The sequence below is a fragment of the Centroberyx affinis genome, unplaced genomic scaffold, assembly GCF_046629955.1.
Source record: "Centroberyx affinis isolate AG114_WGS23_722 - 3 ecotype Tasmania unplaced genomic scaffold, CSIRO-AGI_Caff_v1 ptg003957l_1, whole genome shotgun sequence".
In the NCBI taxonomy this organism is placed as follows: Eukaryota; Metazoa; Chordata; class Actinopteri; order Beryciformes; family Berycidae; genus Centroberyx; species Centroberyx affinis.
Genome location: NW_027281779.1, coordinates 36,032 through 60,714, shown reverse-complemented (window position 1 = coordinate 60,714; position 24,683 = coordinate 36,032). Strand labels below are relative to the sequence as shown.

At 44.6% G+C, this 24,683-nt stretch overlaps 1 protein-coding gene across 1 annotated transcript in view; it reads right to left on the bottom strand.

Annotated features, from left to right (window-relative positions):
- Positions 1-1,996: 1,996 nt before the first annotated feature.
- Positions 1,997-24,683, bottom strand: part of mib2 (MIB E3 ubiquitin protein ligase 2) — a 43,479-nt gene continuing 20,792 nt past the window's right edge. Inside the window, 16 exon segments of the mRNA XM_071541778.1 lie at positions 1,997-2,238; positions 3,282-3,347; positions 3,989-4,148; positions 4,794-4,799; positions 4,902-5,090; positions 7,211-7,480; positions 8,733-8,859; positions 16,949-17,103; positions 17,781-17,937; positions 18,925-19,073; positions 20,079-20,212; positions 20,645-20,807; positions 21,694-21,798; positions 21,899-22,006; positions 22,392-22,534; positions 23,414-23,608. Of these exon segments, the coding sequence (XP_071397879.1) occupies positions 1,997-2,238; positions 3,282-3,347; positions 3,989-4,148; positions 4,794-4,799; positions 4,902-5,090; positions 7,211-7,480; positions 8,733-8,859; positions 16,949-17,103; positions 17,781-17,937; positions 18,925-19,073; positions 20,079-20,212; positions 20,645-20,807; positions 21,694-21,798; positions 21,899-22,006; positions 22,392-22,534; positions 23,414-23,608 (2,369 nt within the window).

Below are 24,683 nucleotides of genomic sequence, written 5' to 3'. Positions count from 1 at the left end.
GCTCGGCAGAGTGCGTCTAGAGTAACTAGGGCGTGCGTTTCCCATGCACATCCTCATGCGATTTTGGCACTGATGTAGTCGTACTTTCCTCAAAGTAAACCTCGCCGTGAAAAAAAAACAAAAAAACAAAAAAAAAACAACACACCTCTCCCGTCTCCTTTCTCTTTTAAACATCTTTCCACGACCTTTCCGACATTAAAAAAAAACAAAGGCAGAGTGAGACAGGATTACATTTTTTTTTTCTCCCCCCCCTCCCCCGACATTCAAATGTACATCTCGACATTGGCTCATCCCAAAAATTTTGGGATCTACTGAAAAAAAACAAACAAAAAAAAAAAAAACTCCTGTCTCCTGAAGTTTTTTTTTTTTTTTTTTTTTTTATATCATAGAAAAAAATTAAATAAAGATTAAAATAGATACGATTTTTTTTTCTTATATGCATAAGCCCTTCAAGAAAAACACACCAAAACATTACAAAGGATGAAGATGATGTACAATCCAGAATGGCTGCTGTAAAGTCCAGACGAGGGAAAGGGGGGCGTCTTCTAAACTGGCTCGACGAGGATGGCGGACGGGGGAACTACAGATGCGACAACAATATTTTTTTTTTTGCCCTTTCTAATTCAACATTGTACAATACATCTGTTGGATAAAATAACAGAACGCGAGTATCTTCCTTTAGACCGAGGTCTGCGGCCAAAAAGAGGCAGGAGATACAGTGAAGACTGGTGGAAAAAAATTTGCTTTTTTTTTTGTAACCGTGAGAGGAAAAAGTCTTTCCCGTTTTGCGGCAGAAACCATTGTGCGATGATTCCTTTGAAGAAACATTCATTTCACGAATGAGAATTAAACCTCGGGGGCGGGGGGAGGGGTTCGAGTGAACTGAGTGTTTCTCTACTTATTAATGAACCTTCCTTTTTCAGTGAACATCCACCAAAAACGGCCTGATATATAGCTCTAAAATAGGGGAGGGCGGGGCGCTCTTAAACATTTTGTGGATATCACAAGTGCTTTCAATGATTTGATACCCTGAGTAGAGGACGTAGGCTTGGGGTGAATTTCAGTAGAAACAAAAAAACAGTTTTGCCAAGCAAACACCAAAATGAAAAAAAAAACAACAACAAAAAAAAAGACTAAGTAATAACACCTTTCACACATAAATAAAAATCTGTACTAATTACTGGTACATTAAAAACCACAAATGTAACCGAAAAAGAAAAGAAAAAAAAAAAATCACCCATGACGACACGAGTCACTTTCAGCTTTACAATATGCATATACTCATGCATATATAGTGTGTATTTCCCCTTTTGCATACAAGCGAGTGGTTGGGGGGGACTATATAGAGAGCCTTTAGTTATACCAACACCCTCTCCAGAGACTAACACTGATTACGATTACAAAGAGATCGATACAAATGAGAGAGAGAGAGAGAGCAAAGAGAATTCACAGGATTATACCGCGGGGGGGGGGGGGGGGGGGGGGACAACCGGACTGTTTCTCTGCAGCCTTCGCGAAAAAACAGGCAGAAAAGGATGGAGAAGGGGAGGGGGGGGTAACAGACATCCACTTAAAGCAGCAAAGATAGGAGGGTGGGGTTTTTTTGGGGTGTGGGGGTGGGGGGGGGTTAGGGTGGGACAGCCCCCTTTTTTTTTCCCCCCCCGTTCACAGACACTGTTCGCCCTCGCAACTTTCGACCGAAACATCTTTGACGTTTTTTTTTTTCTCCCCTCCCCCCGTGGAAATGAGAAGCCGCAAAAAAATAAAATAAAAAAAAATAACGTGATCGGTGTCTTTCCCTCCCCCCCCCCCCCCGGACCCCCCACCCCCACCCCCGGACCCCGTGAGAGTTGGGAGAGAGAAAAAAAAAAGTAACGGATACCAAACGTCTCTGTTTTTGCGATGTTAAACGGTGTCCTTCCTCTCAGGGCGGCTGTTGTTTTACGGGGGACCGAGAAGGGGGGGGTAAAGGTGGGGGGGGGGGTGGGGGGGGTTGTCAGACGAACAGCTGGATGCGCTCGCGGATGGTCTGCCGGCAGATGGGGCATGTCTTGAGCGCGGCGCTGCAGTCGATGCAGGAGGCGTGGCCGCACTGGAAGACCAGCTTGATGTGGTTGTCGATGCAGATGGGGCAGGTGATGCGCTCCTCCATCTGCCGGTAGCGCGACTGCAGCTGCTCCAGCAGGTTGTGCTGCTCCGAGTTCTCCGTGCCGGGGCTGCAGTCCACCTCCGTTTGGTCTGGGGGGGGGCGGGGGAGAAATCATGCGTGTGAATATATACTTTGTGTTTTCGTCCGACAGCGGCAGAAGCGAGGTTATTATCGTTAACGAAAAGTAACGAAATAACGGAAACTTGGTGTGAACGAAACATTTTCGAAATAAAAATAAAAATGAGGCTTTACAAAAAATACGATAACTGAAACTGTATTGTGTGTTTACAAAACTAACTAAAATAAACTAAAATTAGAGAGAAAATTGTCTTTAGTTTTCGTCTTTGTCCATTTATTCCATACATAAGCCTAGTATTTTGGGTGGATATGAAATCTAGCTTCCAATTTTTTTTTTTTTTTTCAATTTTTTTTTACCTTTTTGAATCTCGCCCCTGACAAATACCCCATATTACAAAAAAAGACTAAAACTAACACTGAAACTAATAAAAACTAAACTAGAACTAAGCATTTTCAAAAAATAAAAACTAAACTAAACTAGCAAAACCCGCTTTAAAAACGAATTAAAACTAAACTGAAATTGAAAACAAAAAGTCAAAACGAAATAAAAATAAAAACTATAATAACCTTGGGCAGAATTTCATTGGTCGTTTGGTAGGACGGAAGTGCTTTAATCTACCATCTGTGGCGCTGTGTGATTTCTTTTGGAAAAAAATCCCCCCCTCAAAAAAAATCACACAGTGTGAATGTGGCTTTAGGGCCAGTGTAGGAGGAGATGTGTAGGAGGAGATGTTAAAAATGTGTTTTTCAAAATTTTCAAAATATCTAAAAAATTTTCCAAGGGTCCAAATTGCAAAATTGTAGAGTTAGGACACCTCCATATGTGTACCAAGTTTTGTGTAAATCGGACAGTGTACGAGTTATGGCCTTTAGAGTAAAACCTTTAATTATAGCACCCCCTTCAGGCCGATTGGGTAAATATTTGTTGAGCTAGTAATGGGTCATAGTATCTGTCATTAGGCCAAATTTGATGTCTCTGCGATGTACTAACTTATGGGAATTTGCACCAACGCGGATGAACAATAATAAACCAGTATATAGGTGTTGTTGTTACCTTGTCTGATCTTCTTGGTGATTGTGACCTGGCATTTGATGCATTTCTTCATTCGATGGGCACACTCTGTCAGGACAAGGACCAGGTCAGCACACACACACTGGACACACATGTCCTTCTAAAGTACTGCAACATGGCAGCACACAGATCAAAATACACCTCGATATAACCTACACCCAGCTTTCATGTCTCTGGATAGACACACATATAAATACTTGCACATTGTGTAAAGATTTTTGAAGTGAAACGTCATCATCCTCAGTGTCTAGCGAGTTTTTTTTTTTTTTTTTTTTTTTTGGTCGCTGCCCACCTTTTATTTTCGGAGCGGAGGAAGAGCATGTGCCTCCCAATTTTAACCCGGTGCCAGACAGAATCTAAAACATGGAACCAAAATAGAGTGCGCACACTGAAAGCTGCTCCCAAGGTGTACTTTGGTTCCACCTTTTATTTTTGGCATATGTGTCACTTCAAAAAATCTCTGCTTTTTTTTTTTTGGCCTATTCTTTTTTCAATCCCTATGTTGCTTATTATACATTTTCCTCCTGCTATGCTTTTCTTTATGCACACTCACACATGTAAAGGACTCTATTTGCCTACTGATAACATATAGTGCAGCCCTTTCTGCCCTTGGACAACCTCAACCCCCTCCCTCCCTCCCTCATACTGTACAGTCCTCCACCCCCCCACTTGTCTCCTCTGGACCCCACCTTCACAGGCCACGCTGTGCTGGCAGGGGCAGAAGAGGACGAGCAGGGCCAGCTCGGAGCAGATGAGGCACTCGCTGGGCCCCGGCGGGGTGGGCAGGACCAGGTTGGTCATGGTGTTGGGCGTGGTGTGGACCCGCCGCAGGCTGGCGCTGCTGAGGCCCTGCCCGCATGTGATGGCCTGCAGACGCTGCAACCTGAGGGGGACACCGCACAGCTGTCACTCCAGTAAAAAGAAGCAGTGCCATAATGGAAAAACACTCTATTCAAAGTAAAAGGAAAAGAAGTATTAGCAGTAAAAATGTACTTAAATATGAAAAGTTAAAGTCGTCATTCTGTCAGAGTTAAATTATTGAAGCTTTAACCTGGAAGAAGTATTTTAATGTTGTCAGTCTAACTGCTCCATATACTGTTTGAGGTTTAAACTGTAACAATGCAACATATTTTATGAGCTTATTGTATGTTTTGCATGTAAAACCTTATTCTGCAAAGCAACTAGTAACTCCAGCCAGCAGATAAATGCAGTGGAGGAAAAAGAACAAGATTTCCCTCTGAGATGTAGAGGAGGAAAAGTAGAAAGTCTCACAGAATGGAAATACTAATGTCAGTACCTCCAAATTGTACCTTAGTTACTTTGCACCTCTGCATCCACTCAGTAGGTGAATTGTGTCCAGGGGGGAAAATAACGCTCTGAATGCTCACACTATTCTGCTCTTTCTTTGTGGTCTAAACTATTAGCTCAAATCCCACTTCTCCCTTGTTATCGCTTGGTCCGGTTCATGTAGTCTCCTCTAAAAACTAGAACAACTCCCGACTTTAGAAAGCTCTCCCGCTCTTCCTAAAAAGAAACCGGGTGTAACACTTTTTTTTTTCCCCCAAAGCAGCTGCTTGAACGTAAGAAAAGGAGCAGGGCAACAAGCCTTTACCTGTGCTTCTCCGAGAAGCTCTTGATGAGCTGCAGCACGCCGCCGTCCGCCACCAGGTCCAGGGGACTCTTGCCCTTGTGGTTGGCGTAGCTGATGTCGGCCCCTTCCTGCGCCAGGAAGCAGGCGATGGCCGCGCCGACGCTCAGCTCGGCGTTGCCCAGGAGCCCGGAGCCGCTCAGCTGCCCGGGGGACACGGAATGAGGGGAGAGAGGACGGGGAACGAGGAAGAAAGGGAGATTAAGTCGGGAGTTAGGACAAACAAGATTAGCAAGGAGGGAGGGGGGAGTCCCGTTCGACGCTACCCGCCTCTGATCCCATTTGAGGAACGCTAATAGGAAAACAAACGTGGCAGCGGTGCCTCGGAAAACACACCCATTAATGCCCTGTTCTGCGAATCAGTAAGGCGAAGAAGTGCTCCGTGGAAACGGTGGGAGTTAAGGATACTTTGGAAATTGTTTGAGTCAAGGTAATTGAGCTAAACTCGGCGTACTCCGGCTACAAACCCCAAAATCTAATCAGCGCCGGAGAACTCCCCCCATAATGCATCTGCGGGCAGCGGCCAGACAGGCCCTCAGTGCTCCGGTCTGCAGTGTTTTGCGGTCACATTAGCTGGAAAGGACATTCAATAATCAAATGTAAAAAGTGCTGCGCAAAGCAAGGATTCGAGGTCTATTAATGAGGGAAATTAAATGAGTCCCTTTTGTGCGGATGGCTCGTTAAAAAGCGAGTGTGCGAGCCTGACTGAACGGCCTCGGGGGAGAAAGAGACACTGTGACATTCGGAATTTGAATCTGTTATTTCCTTCACCGGGTGCTTAATGTTATATAGCTAAAACGGCTTCGCGAGTAGTGTTAGCGCTCCTCGTTTTAAAATAACGGATGCTCGTTGTCTTTCGGCACCCGTTGCTTTCCATAATGAACGCGAGTGATTGAAGTGCCGATACATTAACTTTTCCCCCCACTAAAATGTGTTTTATAGAGGAAAAACAGACTAAGAAAATGTCAAAGCGTCCCTTTAAGGTTAGACCGTCCACAAGGAGGGGTTGAAGTTTCCTGGTTCTGTGATATCTGTGTCTTTAAGGATGGATTAACACTACACGACTTCTCTCAGATGAACTAATGGAGTGTGGTCCAATCCAAATCCGCAAGACACCCCCAGTGGAAAAGAGAAAAAAAAGAAAGATGCGGTGTTATTTACGCCGAACTTCTAAATTTATCGCAGACGTCTTAACCCGGGGGCTCCGTCTTTGCCAAATCTATTTTCCTAGGCTAAGTGGCTCCTCTTCGCTCCTCCGCTCTTCATCGCTCCCTCTTTCCCTTCGCTACGCTACGTCATTTGCCAGGACTGCCTCTTAAAGCCGCAATATGAGATTAAAGGCAAAAAAAAAAAAAAAAAAGACTCTGTAATCTTCATTCCTTAGAAAATAAATCCTAATTGTGGAGCAATTATCTTCGAGCTCCACTAAAGTCCAAACAATTCTCGCATAATACTTTTTTCAATTTTTATAGGTCTGCACTTCCTACTTAATTCCTTTCTCCTCATTTAACCCCCTTTTTAAACTGCACTGTCCCATCTACACATCGAAGCCAAGTCCCTTCTCCTCAGTTAACCCTCTCCCTAAATCACCTCCAGCTTTATTTACTCCTTTTCCCCTTACCTGCCACCTTCCATCTGATCCTTTACACGGCAAAGCCAAACAACTCCCTTCTCCTCGATTAACCCCCCTACTATACCCAAACACCTGTACGCTTACACACACCCCTCCCTTTCTCCTGTTTTTATCTCTTTACTCCTTCCTCCCTCCCTCCCTCCCTCCCTCCCTCCCTCCCTCAGTCATTATTTACCTCTCCTTCTGTCTGTATTTACTCCAACTTCCCACCTTCATTTTGTATGTACCCCCTCCTTCCATCATTATTTTTGCCCTTGTTCCAGTTGAGCTAACCATTTCTCCTTGAGTGATTCAATCCTGCCAATACCCAGAATTTGGTAGAAATGGTAGAAAAGTTGTCTTCCTCTGGGTGGAAGTATTCCCACTTCTTTGATGAGAAATGGTAGAAAAGTTGTCTTTCTCTGGGTGGAAGTATTCCCACTTCTTTGATAAGAAATGGTAGAAAAGTTGATTTTCTCCAGGTGGAAGTATTCCCACTACTTTGATTCTAACCAATAAAATCACATCAAAAACACTGGATATCAGCGCTGTCTGGTTTCCCGATCATTTACAAGACAGTAGTGCGGCGAATAACTTTTCATCCCTTCCATCCCTCCCTTCCCTTTCCCTTCCCCTTCCCCGGCCCCTCACCCTGCAGTAGAGCGTCGAGGAGGAGGAGGAGGAGGAGCCCTCGCCGCCCTCCTCGGTGCCGCTGGTGCCCACGGCGGGGCCGAGCGTGGCGTTGGCCAGCTGGGGCCGGCTGAGGGCCACGTGCATGGCCGTGTCGCCGTCCTCGTCCTCCATGTTGACGTCGGCGCCCTCGGCCACCAGCAGCTGCACCAGGTCGGCGTGGCCCTGCGTCACCGCCAGCTGCAGCGGCGTCTGGTTGCGGTTGTTGCGGATGTTGACGTCGCAGCGTCCCTGTGTGGGGGGGTGGGGGGGCGGGGGTGGGAGCGAGGGATGAGAGAAGACGGAGAGGGGAGACAACATTGTTATGCAGGGTGTCCAAAAAGTCTGAAAAGTTTGCAATCACAGGGATAATTTGTTTTTTGTTGTTGCCATTTTCTAACCAGTGGATATAAAGGAGGAGGCTGATGCAGTTCAGATCCCAGATCCCTTGACTTGAATCCTCTAGATTTTGCTTTCTGGGGCAACGTGAGGCAAAATGTTTACTCTGTGAAAACCCAAAGCTATTCCATTTGCACTGAAATACTTTGCAGCTGTTAACAAACTATGTAGTAGTAGTAGAGTAGTATTGCAGCTGTCGACATGTTTTGTTGGGCACAAAGAACACAAATTCCATACTGTTTTAGTGCTGTGGTAGCATTGTAGTAGCGGTAGTGTAGTGGTACTGTAGTACTGAAGTAGTACAGTAGTACTTTGGTAGCAGCTGTATACAACCTACTTAGTAGTAGTAGCAGTAGCAATAGCAGTAGCAGTAGTAGCAGTAGCAGTAATAGTAGTAGTAATAGTAGTAGTAGTAGCAGTAATAGTAGTAGTAGTAGTAATAGTAGTAGTAGTAGCAGCAGTAATAGTAGTAGTAGTAGTAATAGTAGTAGTAGTAATAGTAGTAGTAGTAATAGTAGTAGTAGTAGCAGCAGTAATAGTAGTAGTAGTAGTAGTAATAGTAGTAGTAATAGTAGTAATAGTAGTAGTAGTAGTAGTAGTAGCAGCAGCAGTAATAGTAGTAGTAGTAGTAATGGCAGTAGTAGTAGCAGTAGTAGCAGTAGCAGCAGCAGCAGTAGTAGTAGCAGTAATAGTAATAGTAGTAGTGGTGGTGGAGGTATACAGCTTTGGTAGCTGTTGATCTGGATATTCTTTGTTGAATACAAAGGAACACAGTATTCTGTTTGCAGTATGTGTCTAGCAGTCAGAGATGGTCATGTTAACATTCTGTAAAGGAGGAGTGACTTCCTTGTGATTCCACACCTTTCAGACACCCTATACATTGCTGATCATTATATGTGTAATGTGTGTAATTGATGTATTGAGCCCTTAATATTCAAACTTCAATCATCAAGCCTTTAGAAAATAAACTGGCACACACACCTTGTCATCTAAGGAAAACAAAGCTGTGCCAATTAGTTTGATGCATACACAGATTTGTTTGATGGATCACTTGTTTGACCCTGAACTAACAGACTCCCCTGATGTCACCCTGTCCCCGGCTCACCTCCTTGATGAGGATCTCGGCGACGTCACGGTGGTTGTTGAGGGCGGCCAAGTGCAGCGCCGAGAAACCGTCCTCCTTCTTAACGTCCACCAGCTGCCGCGCCCGGGCCAGGATCTTCTCTGTGGCCCTGCCATCAGGACAAGCAACCCAGCGTGAGCGGACAACACTTAATCTCATGGCTCCGATAAACAGCATCTATTATCTATTAGAGTGGAGCCAAAGCTTATTACCATCTGAAACATTTCACTGATGAAAGCTGATGAATGCAGCCCTGGTATCAGGAAGTACAACTGAGTGGGCTGATATTTAATATCTTTAAATGTGACCGTTTTCATGCCAAAAAGACTGTTTCCCCCGCAGAATTTTATTCTTGTCAGGATGGAAAAGAGAAAGAAGAAGAGGAAGACGAGGTAGAAGAAGACCAAGACGAAGACAAAGAAGAAGAGGAAGGCATACTTGTGCAGAATCTCATTATAATGTTGCATTAGTTCTTCAGTTCAGGTTAAGGGCTTCCCGTGTAATATTGATCAATTCTACAATAAATCAATGAAAAATAATGCAAGCAATCAAACTGCATCATATCTGAGGTGGAAGACACTGACTGGCCCGTATCTGATTTTTAATAAAAGGCCAATATCATCTCCATATATTGGTCTAACCCCAGTAGGGCTGGATGATAATTCAATATTATCGTTTATCGTCTTTCAGTAGGATTATATTGTGATGACATGGTGATTTTGGGATATCGAGATGCACAATTCTGCTGTCTGAACTGACGAGAACAAGCTAATTATATTTAGAAACTCAGACAAAATGAAGTATGGTAGGAGTATTATGTGAAAATTTCAGTTTAGTTTGACATCACACCAAAAATTACCATTCGGTTCAACATGATGAACATTAATTTGATTATTTAACGTGATTTTGCTTCTGTGAGCCATATCATCATATATATCGACATAAAAAAAAAATCCTTATGATTATCGTGATATTGATTTCAACCATATCGCCCAGCCCTAAACCCCAGTATTATATACACAAAGCTGACACATTTCCCCCCAGTACCACAGCACACAGCAGAACATGAACAAAGCCCAAAAAAAGCTCACAACACACGTCCACAGATGCTCGTACAAAAACAGTGTGAAATGGGAACCGTGCGATCCCTGTGACACACATTACCCCCCCCCCGTGTGTCACAGTGAACAGCGGCTGGACCGAGACCCAGCTGTTGCGGAGCCGCTAACGAGCGGCCTTAACAAGCCGCGCGACCATTAGGCAGCCTCCAGCTTCCACATACACACTCTAAACACCGCCGGCTGACCTCCTTCATGTCAACCTAACCCACATTATAAAAGCACTGCCTCTTGCTTTTATGTCCCCCCCCCCCCCTCCACCAATGGCGTTACACATTATTGCGTTCTCAAGCCCTCCGTAATCGTAAAACCACTATAATCCATGTAGCACGGGCGCTGTAACACTTATACTTATATATATATGCTCCTTCTAAAACTCGTGACGTAGCGGGCCCCGGCCCCTCTGACACCCGTTAGTCAGACGAGTGTTGATGTTGGGGCTCTGGAGGATTTTTTACTGTTTGGAGAAAAACCGGTGGATGCTGGATGGGGGAAGAGCGAAAGGTGACTTTTCCTCCTTGTTAGCCAATTCTCCATATCATCATCGAATCTTCATCACGTTAACAGTAGCTGTACATAGCAATTCCTACCGATAGTACCATCACAGATTTTTGAATCCGTCCCTTCCGCAACTTGACAACATTTCAAGTGAGGTAACACTTTACAATACGGGTACATTAACAGTTAACGAATGTGTCTGGTAATCATTTACTAATGGTGTTCATGTTAACTAAGGTATTAATTTATACATTATTTAATAGTCATCTTTATAAACTATTAAATAATGTATAAATTAATACCTTAGTTAACATGAACACCATTAGTAAACTGTTAGTAAACTTAGTGTACCCTTATTGTAAAGTGTTACCCAAAGTGACAACATGGTACCGTGGTGAAAACCCTGTTTCCTTTTCCTTAGGCCAGCTTTACCATACAGCCAATTTTGCAAGGTGAAAACAGGTGATTTTCAATTGTAATGTGACAGAGATGAAATCCAAATTTAAGGACAGGGGACATTCAAATAGACTGAAAAAAGCCTGGGAAATCTAGTTTTTTCATAGACAAATATGGGAGAAATAACACTCTACGTGTATGCTATAAAAGGATCATTCGTAGACACTGGCATATACTCCAGTCATACACATGGGCAGTCTATTTTCTGAGCGTCCCTTAGTGTGTTTTCTTGTGGCCCGAATCCAAGGACCAACTTGCTAGTTCGGACTCGCCACCCCTCACTGAGTCCCCACAATTTAAACTTGCCCCAGTCCCAGATGGCAACTATGTGCTCAGTGCAACAGCACATACACAACTCAAACACCCTCACTCTGCTAGGGAAAAAAATAGCCATTAAAGGAGTCATCCCATGTCCGACCAAGAGGGTTATTTAAAGGATTCCATTCCCTTGTGGCAATGTTGGGAAAATTGGAAATTGAAAGTATGTGACTTTGCATAGAAGTAATATGTGATCTTGTAAGTGAAGTGATACTGCTGTACAGTTGATCAGTACTGTGAAGCTCTATTGGATTTGTGGATGTAAGTTGAATTTCTATTGTGTGTTCTATTGCAGTGATTCTCAACCTTTTTCATGTCAAGGACCCCTAATTTAGTCCACATTAGAACCACGGACCCCCCCCCCCATCTCTTGGACCCAAATCGGAGAATATTTTTATTGTTAAATATGATTTTGTCCAGAATTCCATGACTATCTGTATTGTAGGCAGAGGGTAACAGAGAAACTATGATCAAAATAGTCATTCTTCTACATTCTCTAATTGTGTTGTAAATGAAATAATGCTGAAGATTAACAATTCTCAAATTTGCTGGGGACCCCCTGGAACTCCCTCAAGGACCCCTGGTGGTCCCCGGACCCCACGTTGAGAACCACTGTTCTATTGTATACTTTTGTATTTCTATTGAATATTGCCATTTTGTATACTAGATGGCCTCTATGTTTTTTCTCTAGTTTTTTCTTTAGTACTCTCTATGTTTGCCATTTCTAGAATCTAGTAGCATATTCTGTTCATATTATTGAATACATACACCTGTGTTGTGCCCTGTAAACCAGCCAGGTAATACTGTATGTATTTTCTACCACATTACAGCAAGATTTTTCATTTTGATTAATCCCATTAATCTGCTTAATCTATTCATTTTGAAGAATAAAAGCTTGTGAGTGCTCAAAATTACAGAAGCAAGACACCACTGAAATACTGTTTACTTGTGACTTAAAGGTCATCAGCTCTGAAGCCTGGCAGGTTAAAGGCTTAGAAACTCAAAAACAACCAACAGTTAAGCTTAGAATACATGAACTATGAACCGTCTCTTGCAATTACGACACTCAGCTCTATTGATTTATCCATCCAGTTACTAGTTTACATTATTGCACCGTGTAAAAACCCCTAGTGCTCCGCATCGGGCTAACAGCGGCTTTAATGCGGCGTTATTTATGAGAGCAAACAGAGGCTCATTAGCGGTAGACTGCTCATAGGTTTCATATGCATTAATTCATATGCATTGTATAGTCACGTATGAGCGGGATCACCTCTGGGTTGCCTTGTTAAGGATAAATGCTGCTGGGGAGATGTGGAGGTCACCGGCACCTGCAGTGCAGCTCACTAGGGACTGTGTGTGTGTGTGTGTGTGTGTGTGTGTGTGTGTGTGTCTTTTTAATCATGACTGCATCACCTAACCGCCTCCACCTCCTCAGCTGATAAACCCCGCCCTCCTCGTTCTGATGCAGCCGATTGGATTACAGCCCCGCTGGTTTTTAGTCACTTTTTGCCCCCCCCTGCTTTGCCCTGCGTCTCCGCATCATTTCCATAATTGTTACTCCTGCGTGGCTCATGAATATTCAAAACCTGCGCCGTGTCTTCATACGCAAAATGCCGGTAACGACTTTTGCCGGGGACCGAATTCATCGTTTGGATATTTTTGGGGCCTTTATTCTTTTTTGGAACTTCTGTCTTCATCAAAGCCTCATAAGAAGGCAAAAGAAACTGTGGCTGAGAGTAAATTTTGACTTTGGAAATAAAAAAAGAAACGGACATGCAAGCTCTGTGTGTGTGTGTGTGTGTGTGTGTGTGTGTGAAGTCTAGCTGGTGTGTGTCACTCAGGCCCTTTGGCTGGGAGCCTTGGGGGGGAGCTGGGCTGTTTACATTGCGCTAGGAGCCCGGGGGACAGAGTCAGAGACACAATGTGACCCAAAGAGGGGAAAGAGGAGGGGATAAAAAGGAGGAGGGAGAGAAAACAATCCTGATGAAAGAGGGGGGGGAGGAAAACAATGGGAAGCTATGAGGAAGCGAGAGAAGGCAAAGAGAGGCCGAGTTTTCTTTCTTTACGAGTAAACGCCGTTGAGTCGAGCTGAAAAAGAAAAGGAAGAATCTGGCCGCCCGCCTCTCCTCTCCTCTCTCTCTCTCTCTCCCTCTCTCTCTCTCTCTCTCCCTCCCCAGGACGGCTTGTGAACTCGGCCTAGACAACCTCTTTTTCCATTTCCTCACAAAACTAAATAAATACTCTAATAAACAAAACATTCTCGTCTTTCTATCGCAAAAAAAAACCAAACGGAAAGCGGCGGCCTTGCAGGGAATCCGAAGCCTCCCGACAAACTAAAAAAAAAAAAAAAAAAAAAACAACTTTTATGGATGCAAAGCAAGCTGCAGAGGTACACTTGGTGATGTAATGGTGAATAAAACGGTGGGTAAACTACAGTATGACCTCTAGCCAGTGATCATCATAAGGCAAAAATCCACCAATATGAACAAAAATCCATCATACGTTCAGAAAAGCATCAATTTCTGCTTCTTTTTCCCCTTTCTTCAAATTTTTACATCACTTCTACACTACTTACCATGATGTGTGCTATAAATTTACACCGATTTATGCCTTAAAACAATGAGTAAACACTATTCCACGAGCAAAAAAAAAAACTGGGTAAAGTGAGATGAGGTGTGTTTAGAGTACAGAAGAAAAAAAAAAAAAAAAAAAAAAAGAAATGGCAGTAGCTGGATTGTATCAATGCACTGGAGGGCCTGGGGATGATAGATGAGTGAACTGGTGAACTGAGGCTAATCCTGAGCGCTGTAAATCTTCAGTGTTTCTGCCTTTGGTGCAGCGGCTCATGTCAGGCTAAATGAGCGGCCTGAACTCCCAGCACTGCCCATATGACACTTGCCAGAACAGATCGGCCGTTTATTTAATGATCGTCTACTGCGGCCGCAACTCCCCTTTCTTTTTCCTCTCTCTCTCTCTCTCTCTCACACACACTGTCTTTAACGCTGTCTGTGCTCGGTCGTACGTTCGTAACCAATACGTAATACGAGCAGAGGGCTGTCACTGTGTGTGTGTGTGTGTGTGTGTGTGTGTGTGTGTGTGTGTGTATGTGTGTGTGTGTAATGAGTCTAATGATTCTAACCCTAACCATACAGCCTTGGGAAAGGGGAGGGAATGTGGAAATGTGGGTCGCTACTATCAGGACTGGATGAGGATGAAGGAGAAAGATGGATTTCACTTATGGTCAGTTATGCAAATTATGACAATTGAGAGTGAAACTGAGTCTTATGGAGACGGTAGAGAGATTTTCAGGCAAGTAGATCCTATAAGAATAGTGTCTAAAAATCCTTAAGTTCAAGCTTTGGTAATGGACTCATAGCCTGAAAAGCTTCTCTGATGGTAATAACAGGGCTCCCCGCTCTTCGGGAATTGGAAGTTTCCAGGACATTTTCCATCCAATTACATAAGACGCTTGACCTTAAAAGTCGTCTCGTTGAAACTTGAATGAAGTGGGAATGATAGTTCATAGGAGGTTGTAAAAAAAAAACCCTGGAAGAAGAAGCGGGAATTGTCATTTAATCGTGTATGGAATCTTAAAATTGGAGATATCTTAAAACAGGTGGGAAATGGGGGGTTATTTGTGGTGATTTATTTTTTTTAAATCAAGTGTCATTTTCTTGATACTAGCGCAATGATCTGCCTTATTCTGGCTTGTTTCAAGATTTTGACTGTTAGAAAATTCCTGAAGCAAGTGAAACTGCATTGGAAACAAGTGGAATGATGCTTTTAAGTATTAATTTCTAGTGACTTTTGTAACGGTCACATTGTATTTACACAACACTGGAACATTCGTCTGTACATTTCCAGGCTTTTCAGGCCATGTGGGAACCTTGGGAATGATATGATGCAACATGGACGGACAAGGACACTGGCATACCAGACAGGGGCCACAGATAACTGTGTGTTTTAAGGGGTGAAACCTTATCATCGTGAGAACATTCAGTCGTGTGCTGCCTGTTTCCTTTTACTGGCCGCTGCCCGGTCGGGGCTCAGCCGGTGATTAAGTAGCTCTAGTGTCACCTAGCCTTAGCACAGTGCAGTCAAGAGGAGACTGGAGCCTTTATGACAAGTGTCAGTCAGGCTGCCTTGATGTCTGGCCTGCAGCACCTCAACAGAAACTAAAAGAAACTCACCTAATCTTCCACCACCTCCCTATTTGTGACAAAGGGAACCCCTGGTTTCAATGAGAATACCAACAATAGACCTATATAAAGCCATTTTTGGGGAAACTTGAAGTACTAACATGTGACATTTTCATATGAATAAATGTTTTGCTACATTCAATCACAGATTGATATAACACCTATTCAACCTACCACTGAACAAAAATATAAACGCAACACTTTTGGTTTTGCTCCCATTTTTCATGAGTTGAAATAAAAGATCTAAGACTTTTTCTATGCACACAAAAGGCTTATTTCTCTCAAATTTTGTTCACAAATTTGTTTAAATCCATGTTAGTGAGCACTTCTCCTTTGCCAAGATAATCCATCCACCTGACAGGTGTGGCATATCAAGATGCTGATTAAACAGCATGATTATCGCACAGGTGTGCCTTGGGCTGCTCACAATAAAAGGCCACTCTAAAATGTGCAGTTTTATCTTGAAAAAAGACATTTATTAGGCACTGAACTATGGATCTCACATGACTAGGGCTACAGATATGCATTTTCTCTCAAATTTTGTTCACAAATTTGTTTAAATCCGTGTTAGTGAGCACTTCTCAAAAAATGCATATCTGTAGCCCTAGTCATGTGAGATCCATAGTTCAGTGCCTAATAAATGTCTTTTTTCAAGATAAAACTGCACATTTTAGTTCAGTATATATCCAGTTCATGAAAGCGTTTACATTTGCTGTTCTAAACAGCTCGTGTCTGGCAGCTCTTTCCCGGGAAAAATCCTCTGGCGCACAGGAAGTGATGCGTTTTATGTTTCCAGTTTGTTTGGAATAAACAGAAGAAGAAGAACTGGGTAGTTCGCATGAGCAGTGATAGCCACCATGGCTGAACAGACAAAGAGAAGAGAAACTCAAACTGCATCAACAGAAAATCCAAGCTCAGCGCACACACTGTTTGATTGACAGGTGATCTACTGCAGTTTGGGGGAAAACCTTGGTCAGAGGACAAGTCAATGTGTAGGGAAAGAGAAAGAGGGAGAGAAAGAAAGAGAAAGAGAGAAACGGCATGCTCTTGTTGCCTGTTATTAGATGCCGGACTCCTAATAGCAGCAGAAGCTGTGTGGGAGATGGGCTCCCTAGTGTTGACCTAAGAGTCCTCATTCAAACACATGGGAGAGACTCCCACACACATGCCCATAACAACTGTTTCCAATGCTCACATACTTCGACACGTGTGTGTAAACTGTCACAAAACACTCCACTCATCTCTAGCTGGGGAAACTACACACAACTGAGGAGACTGTGAAAAAGACTGGACCATCGGCACTTCACAAGCAACTGGATTTGGGGAAGACACACTCAGCAACCGTGGCTACTGACCAGCTCACACTACAGGAGAAGGTCAAGACTTGTTTGAAATAATAGTGATGATCCTGGCCAAAGATTAAAGTCCTGAACCCTCACACGCTACAAGACCGTCTGTACCACCGGCCCAAACTACCGCCGACTCGCTCTGATCATGGAACTCAGTCGTGATGCCAAATCCTGGCTATAATCCGCCTAGAATTCATGGTGCGTTCCAGCCAAAACACACAAATGTACCCATGTAGAGACGTCTCTTAAATCCCACTCACAGTTTGTTCCCTTTGAGCGTGGCGTGGTGCAGCAGGTTGAAGCCGCGGTTGTTCTGCTGGGTGAAGTCGATGTTGGGCACCACGGCCAGGATCTCGATGATGTTGCGGAAGTCTTTGGCGATGGCGTCGTGCAGCGGCGTGTCCCCGTACGAGTCCTGACGGGGCGGGGGTGGGGGGGCAGAGAGAGAGAGGGAGGGTAGAGAGGTAGAGGTTCCGGTCGGTAACAGTGTTTTCATTTTGTTCACCGAGGCCTTCAGTTACCCGGTATCCTTCACAAAGTGCCATCATTTGTTCCAATTCTGCACTATGAATCATTTTGGAAGAGTAGGTGCCACAAGTGGAGATGGCACTAATAAATGGAGGACACACATAAACAACAAACTCTAAGGCTGCCATTCCATTTCAGCTGAGTAACCGCACTGGTCAAGCAGAAAAAAAAAAAAAAAAAAAAAAATGTTTAGCGGATTCGAGGCCCGGTCGCGGGGCATGTTAAGACAGTTCGGAAAAATGCCCCGAAAGAGATACTGAATCGCCTTAATGAGGCCGAGAGCTGAACTCAAGTAAGCGGAACACTCCCAGCCAAAACACTATATGAAGTCGGATTTCTGTGTGTGTGTGTGTGTTTGAGGACTGCTTGAACGAATTGAATTAGGCTGATGTTTCAAATGTCTATGAGTTTGGACCTGATGACTAGAGAGAGTTGATAGCTGATATTTTGTGCCAATATTCAGTATCTTGACCCTTTTTATGCCTCCAGAACTACTAGAATTCAGGGTGGAACTCCATTAAACCAGAGGTGGACGACATGGACAGTACCAGTGAGTGGGTCTACCTGGAGGTTGACGTCGGCAGAGTATTCGGACAGCACCCGCACCACGTCGGTGAAGCCCTTGTTGACGGCGATGTGGAGCACCGTGCACATGGAGTTGTTCAGCAGGTTGACGTTGGCCCCTTTGCTCAGCAGCAGCCGCGCGATCTCGGCCTGATTGCTACACCCCCAACACGCAAAGACACACACACACACACACACATTTAAACATCTCTCATTGCCTCTCATTCCCGACTGTTTGAACATCTTGATTGATTCAACCCATCCCGACGGCCGTGTTTTGAATCGAGTTAATTTAAACCAGTATGTGAAACGGGGGCTTTAAAACCTGCTGTTGGGAACAGCTACACACAGCTCTAGGGTTTGCGTGACAACCTAACACACACTTTAAAAACAAAAAAACAAAAAAAACAAAACGGATATGTTTGTTCGCGTGACATATCGCCGCTGGAAGCCGCCGGCGACACATGTGAGTTGTTATTCTCGACAAGTGTTCAAATCCTCGGAGATGGTAAGCTATCCCCCCCCCCCCCCCCCCCCATCCCAACCGCAACATTCTGTTTAATGTTGTGGGTGGGGGGGTGGGGGGCTGGCAGATTAGGCAACGCTTATGGCAGTGGTTCTCAACGTCGGGGTCCGGGGACCACCAAGGGGGGTCCTTGAGGGGGGTTCCAGGAGGTCCCCAGCAAATTGAGACTAATTGTTAAACTTCATTATTTCATTTATAAGACCAATTATAGAATGTAGAAGAATGACTATTTTGATCATAGTTTCACTGTTATCTCTCTACCTACAATACAGATAGTCATGGAATTCTGGACAAAATCATATCTAACAAAAAAATCATATTCTCAGATTTAGGTCCAAGAGACAAAATCTCATTAAAATGGGGGGTCCGTGGCTCTGATGTGGACTAAATTAGGGGTCCTTGATATGGAAAAGGTTGAGAACCACCGACTTATGGGAATGAATATCACATGACAAGAAAGAGGCAGGCAAGTCCATCTGTCAATCACAAGGTTTTCCTGAAGCCATGAAGAAGAGAGGGGCTGTACCTCATTGTGAATTACAGAAATCAATCATCAGTGTGTGTCTGGTTTTGTGTGTGTGTGTGTGTGTGTGTGTGTGTGTGTGTGTGCGGTCTCACCCGAAGGCGGTGTAGTGCAGCGCCGTGTCCCCGTCCTCGTCCTTGACCTCGATGGAGCTGTTGGCCTGCAGCAGGGCCTTCACTACCTCCATGTGGCCCTGGTGAGCGGCGACCTGCAGCGCCGTCTTGCCCTGGTTCTTGATATCCACCTGCCAGCAGTACACACACACACACACACACACACACACACACACACACACACAGACACACACGGCTGCAGGTTCATACAGGAGCGGCAGCAGAACTCCGGCTACACAATCTGATAGAAAACTACTCAGGAACATAAGACACGAGTGCTTAGAATTTAGTAGACGTTACTTAGAAGTTACACAATTTATACCATGAAAGGTTCAGGATAATTCATAATTCATTCAACTTAAAGCTGGGGTAGGCAAGCTTCTTTTTGTATTATTTGGAGAAAAAAAATCTACATCTCATGCCTGCCGCCCACTAAACGACAAAAGCTAAATTTTACTGTCCTCCTCAGTTGGAGACTAGTTATCATTTGTCTTGCAGTACCTATCAGACATCTTGGGGGCTCTGATAATACCAAGGTAGTTTAATTTTCTCATTATGACCTTGAAGCCTGAGATGGCGTAAAGACTCTCTGGGGAGCATTTTGGTAAGAAGATGAGAAAAGACTGAGGAAGCCTGGCTGTTAAATGTGAGAACCTCTAGGACTGCTAAGTCTGTTCGTAGTCTTCTAATGTTGAATAGATACAATTTGTGTTTTTGCGAGATTTGAGGGATTCCATAGTGTGAGAACTGAGATTATTGTGCATTATCTTAGTCTTGACCTTGTTTTCAGGTGTGGGACTCTAAAAATTTGGGAATGTGGTGTAGTGCGGCGGTTCTCAACGTGGGGTCCGGGAACCACCAAGGGTCCTTGAGAAGGTTCCAGGGGGTCCCCAGCAAATTGATGAATTGTTAAACTTCACCGTTATTTCATTTACAAGTGAACACAATTAGAGAATGTAGAAGAATGACTGTTTTGATCGTAGTTTCACTGTTATCTCTCTACCTACAATACAGATAGTCATGGAATTCTGGACAAAATCATATCTGACAATAGAGAGACAAAATCTCATCAAAAGGAAGGAGCAGCAGACAGGCAGCAGACTGCAGCAGCAGGGAAGGGGGAGTGCTGCACTAACCTTGTCGGGATACTTCTGCACCAGCTCCCGCACTTTGTTGGCACTGCCGTGTGCCGCCTCGATGACCAGCCGGCTGGGGTTGTCCTGCTCTGTGGACTGGGACAGCAGCTTCTCCAGCACTGAGATGACAGTGCCTGGAACAGAGGGACGGGGGGGGGGGGCGGAGGAGAGAGAGAGAGAGAGAGAGAAAAGAAGGTCAGTGTAAGTTCTAGACGCTCCGATGCCAACAACATGCTCGGAAATGGTGTCGCAGAACCTTCGAACAAAGACACATTGGTTAACGTCAAAGCCTAGCTCAGTGCAGAACCAGTGGAATGAGTCAAAATGTCCCCCCCCCCCCCCCACACACACATGCAGGATCATGACATACTAAAAGGAAAAGAACACTTCCACAGAATGAAACGGACACCCGTATCCACATGCTGCTGGAAAGCCCGACAGGGGGGGAAAAGAGCCGGGGTTTTTTTTGTTTGTTTTTTTAAGCGCATGCACGGCCGGAGACAGAAAGAGCAAGAGGGGGCCGGAGACCCCCCCCACCCCACCCCTCGTCCCGGCAGAGGCCTTACTTCCGGATTCGCTGGGGTTCTCGGCCGTCATGAGGTTGGCGTCCACCTCCACCGGCTGGGCCAAGAGGCACGCCGGGTTGAACGTCCACGTCTGGCCGCCGAACGCCACCCGCAGGTCGCCGTCGGCGTACACCTTCAGCACCTTCCCCACCTGGCCGAGGGCCTGAGTGGGAGAAGAGGAAGAAGAGGGGGAGGTAAGGTGGAAAAGGTCAATAGGGGCAGATAACAGGGTTCCTACACATTTTCAACTAAAAGATTCCATACTTTTTCCAGACCTCGATTTGTTTTGAAGATTTTGTCTGGTGTTCAATATGATTTACGCAGATAGACATCTTGCCCTGCTAACTAGGTCATATCACTGTATAGATGAAGATTGTTCTTCACAGAGACAAATATCAGAATATGTGAGATGATTGGCAGGGTTCCTACACGCTTTCCATTTTAAAATTCCAGATTTTTCCCAAAGCCTATGTTCTTGACCGGATTTGATTTTGGTGGGTATTTGATATAATGCATGCTGACAGCGGCTGGGTAATAAGAGCGTCCCTCTATCTGAACATTATTCTTCACATCAACAAAAACTGTGGACTCAAAGTGGCTCTACAACAACATAAAAGCTAGAATCATGTGTGTATCGGACCTGAACCGCAACATTTTCCATACTTTTCCAGAATTTTTTTTCAAATTCCCAAACTATTCAAGACCTAGAAACGATCAAATTCATTTTGAATACTTTTCCAGACTTTCCAGACCTGCGCAGGAAACCAGAGATAAAGAAATGGCGAGAGACAAAAAACGAATCAACCGGTTTTAGTCTTACCAGGAACCAGGAAGTATTCGTGGTTCCTCGTGACAAATGTCTGCGCCTCTTTAATTATAGGTAAGTAAATCAGGGCACATTCGAGGAAAAACGGCTCTAAGCTTGATTACTTCCGGGGCGCGGTTAATTTTCCCGCTGCGGCTCACTCTTAATTCAGCGGGACGTCTGCTAAATTAAGGCGTTACAGTGGCGAGTGACACACAGTCTAAGTCAGACTAAATGAGCATACGGGAGCCATGCTGTCTGTCCACTCTCCATGGCCAGTCTGGAGTCTCTTGACACTCTCCACGTCCTCCAATACTCGCACTAGTTCGCCCACTCCAAAACTGTTCACCTAGAGGGGGTAAAAAAAACAAAAAACAGATTGAATGTTTTAATAGTACTCAGCTAATACCAATAAACCTCTAGGCTACGAAGTATCAGGAGCTCCGTACCTTGGTGAGGGCCCCAGGGTGGAAAGTCCAGCGGATGTTGTTGCTGTACTGGACTCTGACATCGCCCCGGTCGGTGATTCGGTGGACCGTCCCGATCCGACAGATGTACTGCGAACACAAAGAGGGCCGTTTCAGCCCGGGTCACTTCGCTTGCTTCGGCTGTGACCTTAATGTTCGCTTTAGCAGCTGTGGTTTTGAAAGGAATACGCTCCGCTTTCCTTTTCGCTCCGCTGCACGCCGGCGTCCATCTGAGCCCCGTTACATAAAAGCTACTGTATGCCAGGTTCAAGAGAGGGTGTGTGTGTGTGTGTGTGTGTGTTGAATGTGAGGCCGTGTTTGGCTGCAAAAAGAGTTTGCGGTTAACTCAAACAAAGAGGCAAACTTAATGGAAGAAGTCAACGGGGACAAGTGCGTACAGCTGTCTATCTCTTATTAAACGTGGCTAATCTATGCTGTACTTCATCTATGCGGCAGAGGGGGAGGAGTTCAGTACCTCTGCCATTTTGGGGTTCCACCCTCCGTGGCCTTCCTGCATCTGTCGGAGGATGTCCACCTCCAGGAGACACTTGACCTTGTCGCCCTGCTGGAAGGAGTGGCCGTCGGCGCTCTCCTGCCGCTGCAGCTCTGCGTGCTCTCCTGGACAGACGGGGGGGTCAAGCATACATCAGCATCGTCAGCTAGGGTCCAACTGATGTGGGGTCAGCCACGCATGAAGCATGAAGCATGAAGTATGAGGCATGAAGTAGCTTTTGGCCTGATTCATTGGTTTGCTTCTCTGGGGCCGGTTGCACAAAACACCTTAAGTCTTCTCCTTAAGGTTTCACTTAAGTATTTAAGGTTTTCTCCTTATCTTGGTCTTATACTTAAGGAGTCCCTTGAAGTTAGTTAAACCGTTGCACAAAAGACCTTAGCAACCAAAGTAAGGAAAAAAACTTAAGGCACCTCTGACTCTATCTTAACCGCAACATGGTCGAGTTTATGGCGATAAATGAAGAAGTTGTCGTATTATTTTGGACCTCTTGGATGGACCTCTTCTTGAATTCATTTTCGTTGCAATTTCCTCCCACATTCGTTGTTTTCTGTTTGCTGTTATTTGCGGATCAAATTTACTTTTTTAGTATGTGCTTTCTTTTATTGTATTCCTCCAGAAGTATAATCTTTTCCTCCTCTGACCAATTTGGTGTTCTTGTCTTCTTTTCTTCTGCCATTTTTTTTTACTGTCTATAGGCCAACTTTGTGAGACGATAACAGATAGGTAAGCGCAAGTGCAAGCAAACAAACGGTCTCCATGGAAACTGTCGAATTTCACCGCTGTAAAATCTCTTTCAATGCAGTAAATGCCTTAACGTTTTTGCTTTAAGGGATTCTGTGCAACACCCTTAAGTAAGTCCCTCAGCTAAGGAGAAATTAACCCTTAAGTGTCATACTTAAGGAGAAAACTTAAGGTGTTCTGTGGAGTCTAAAGAGTGTCTAAGGAATGCATGCTTGGAAACAGGAACCTCGTGCTCCTCTTACCGAGCTTTGGTAGGTGGTCTTTGTAGTAGAAGCCTCCTTGGACGTCGGACACGTATTTGAGGTCTACCTTGCCCTTGTGGCCCATTCGGTAGACGTTGGTGGTGCCGTTGGACCAGGTGACACTGGCCACGCTGCGACCGGACTCTGTGTCCCAGCCACGAATGTCCACTACCTTCCCAACCTTACCCTCCCCGCCTACACACACAAAAGCGCACACAAGTATGCAAGAGAACATAATGCATAAGTTACTGAAGAAAGACTCATGAGGAAAAAAGTTATTTTAGTTCATGAATACACATGTAATCATCCATAGTAACATTTCACATGCACAAGATCCAGGTCGGCTATGAATGGAAGACAGTGAATATGAGGTATGAGACAGGCAAGATGACAGAAACAGAAGTGTGTGAGAGAGGAAAAGTGTTCCCCGCGGGCACATAGGCTGCAAAGTGTCAAAGTCATCCAATTAGATTTTCTAGAGCTACTTAAGCCACTCTACAAATCCAACGCTGAAACCAAGAAACAAGTGAAAACGTGAAACAGCTCTGTGCCTTATACACAGAGCTGAGGATTTCTCTACGAGTCAAAATACCAGACAAAACACATTTCCCCCTTTTGTGTTCAACAAAATAAGTGTCATTGTTCAATAAACATATCCCAAGATGGCTTCACATCAATTTGTAGTAAATTTCAATCAGCTGAGAAAACCTTGGGTATCAAAACATTACAAAGTCATCAGGTTGCCTCAGTGCCCGACCACACCAACCAAAATCAGTGACCCACAAGAGTAGAGGGTGGGCTGGGGGTTTCTGAGCATGCCCAGAACGTCCCCGCGTGCACTTACCGCATACACCACTCAAGCCTGATGAGTGACTTAACCAAACCCCAGGGCCTTGATTTCAAAGACACCAAAAGGACATTTTGACTCATTCACTCTAGCCCAGAAAAGGGAGTGATGCTATTCTCAGAGACAAAGATGACCCCGGACCAGGAAACACAAAGAGCTAATAACATTTTATCCTTCCCTTGAGCAAACATTCAAGGGCTTTAATTTAGCCCACTGATGTGTCAGATTGTTCTCAACATCTATTGAAACACATTGAAGCACCGACCAGGGAAGGCTTTGTATCTGACAGAAGGGGCAATTTTTCAAAACAGCAACATTGCAAAAAATTAATTGCCATTTAGTTCCTAATGATTTGCAATAGTGAAACAAATTCCCTTGACCCCTGGTTTGTAACGTAATGTGAACCTGCAGACATTAAAGGCC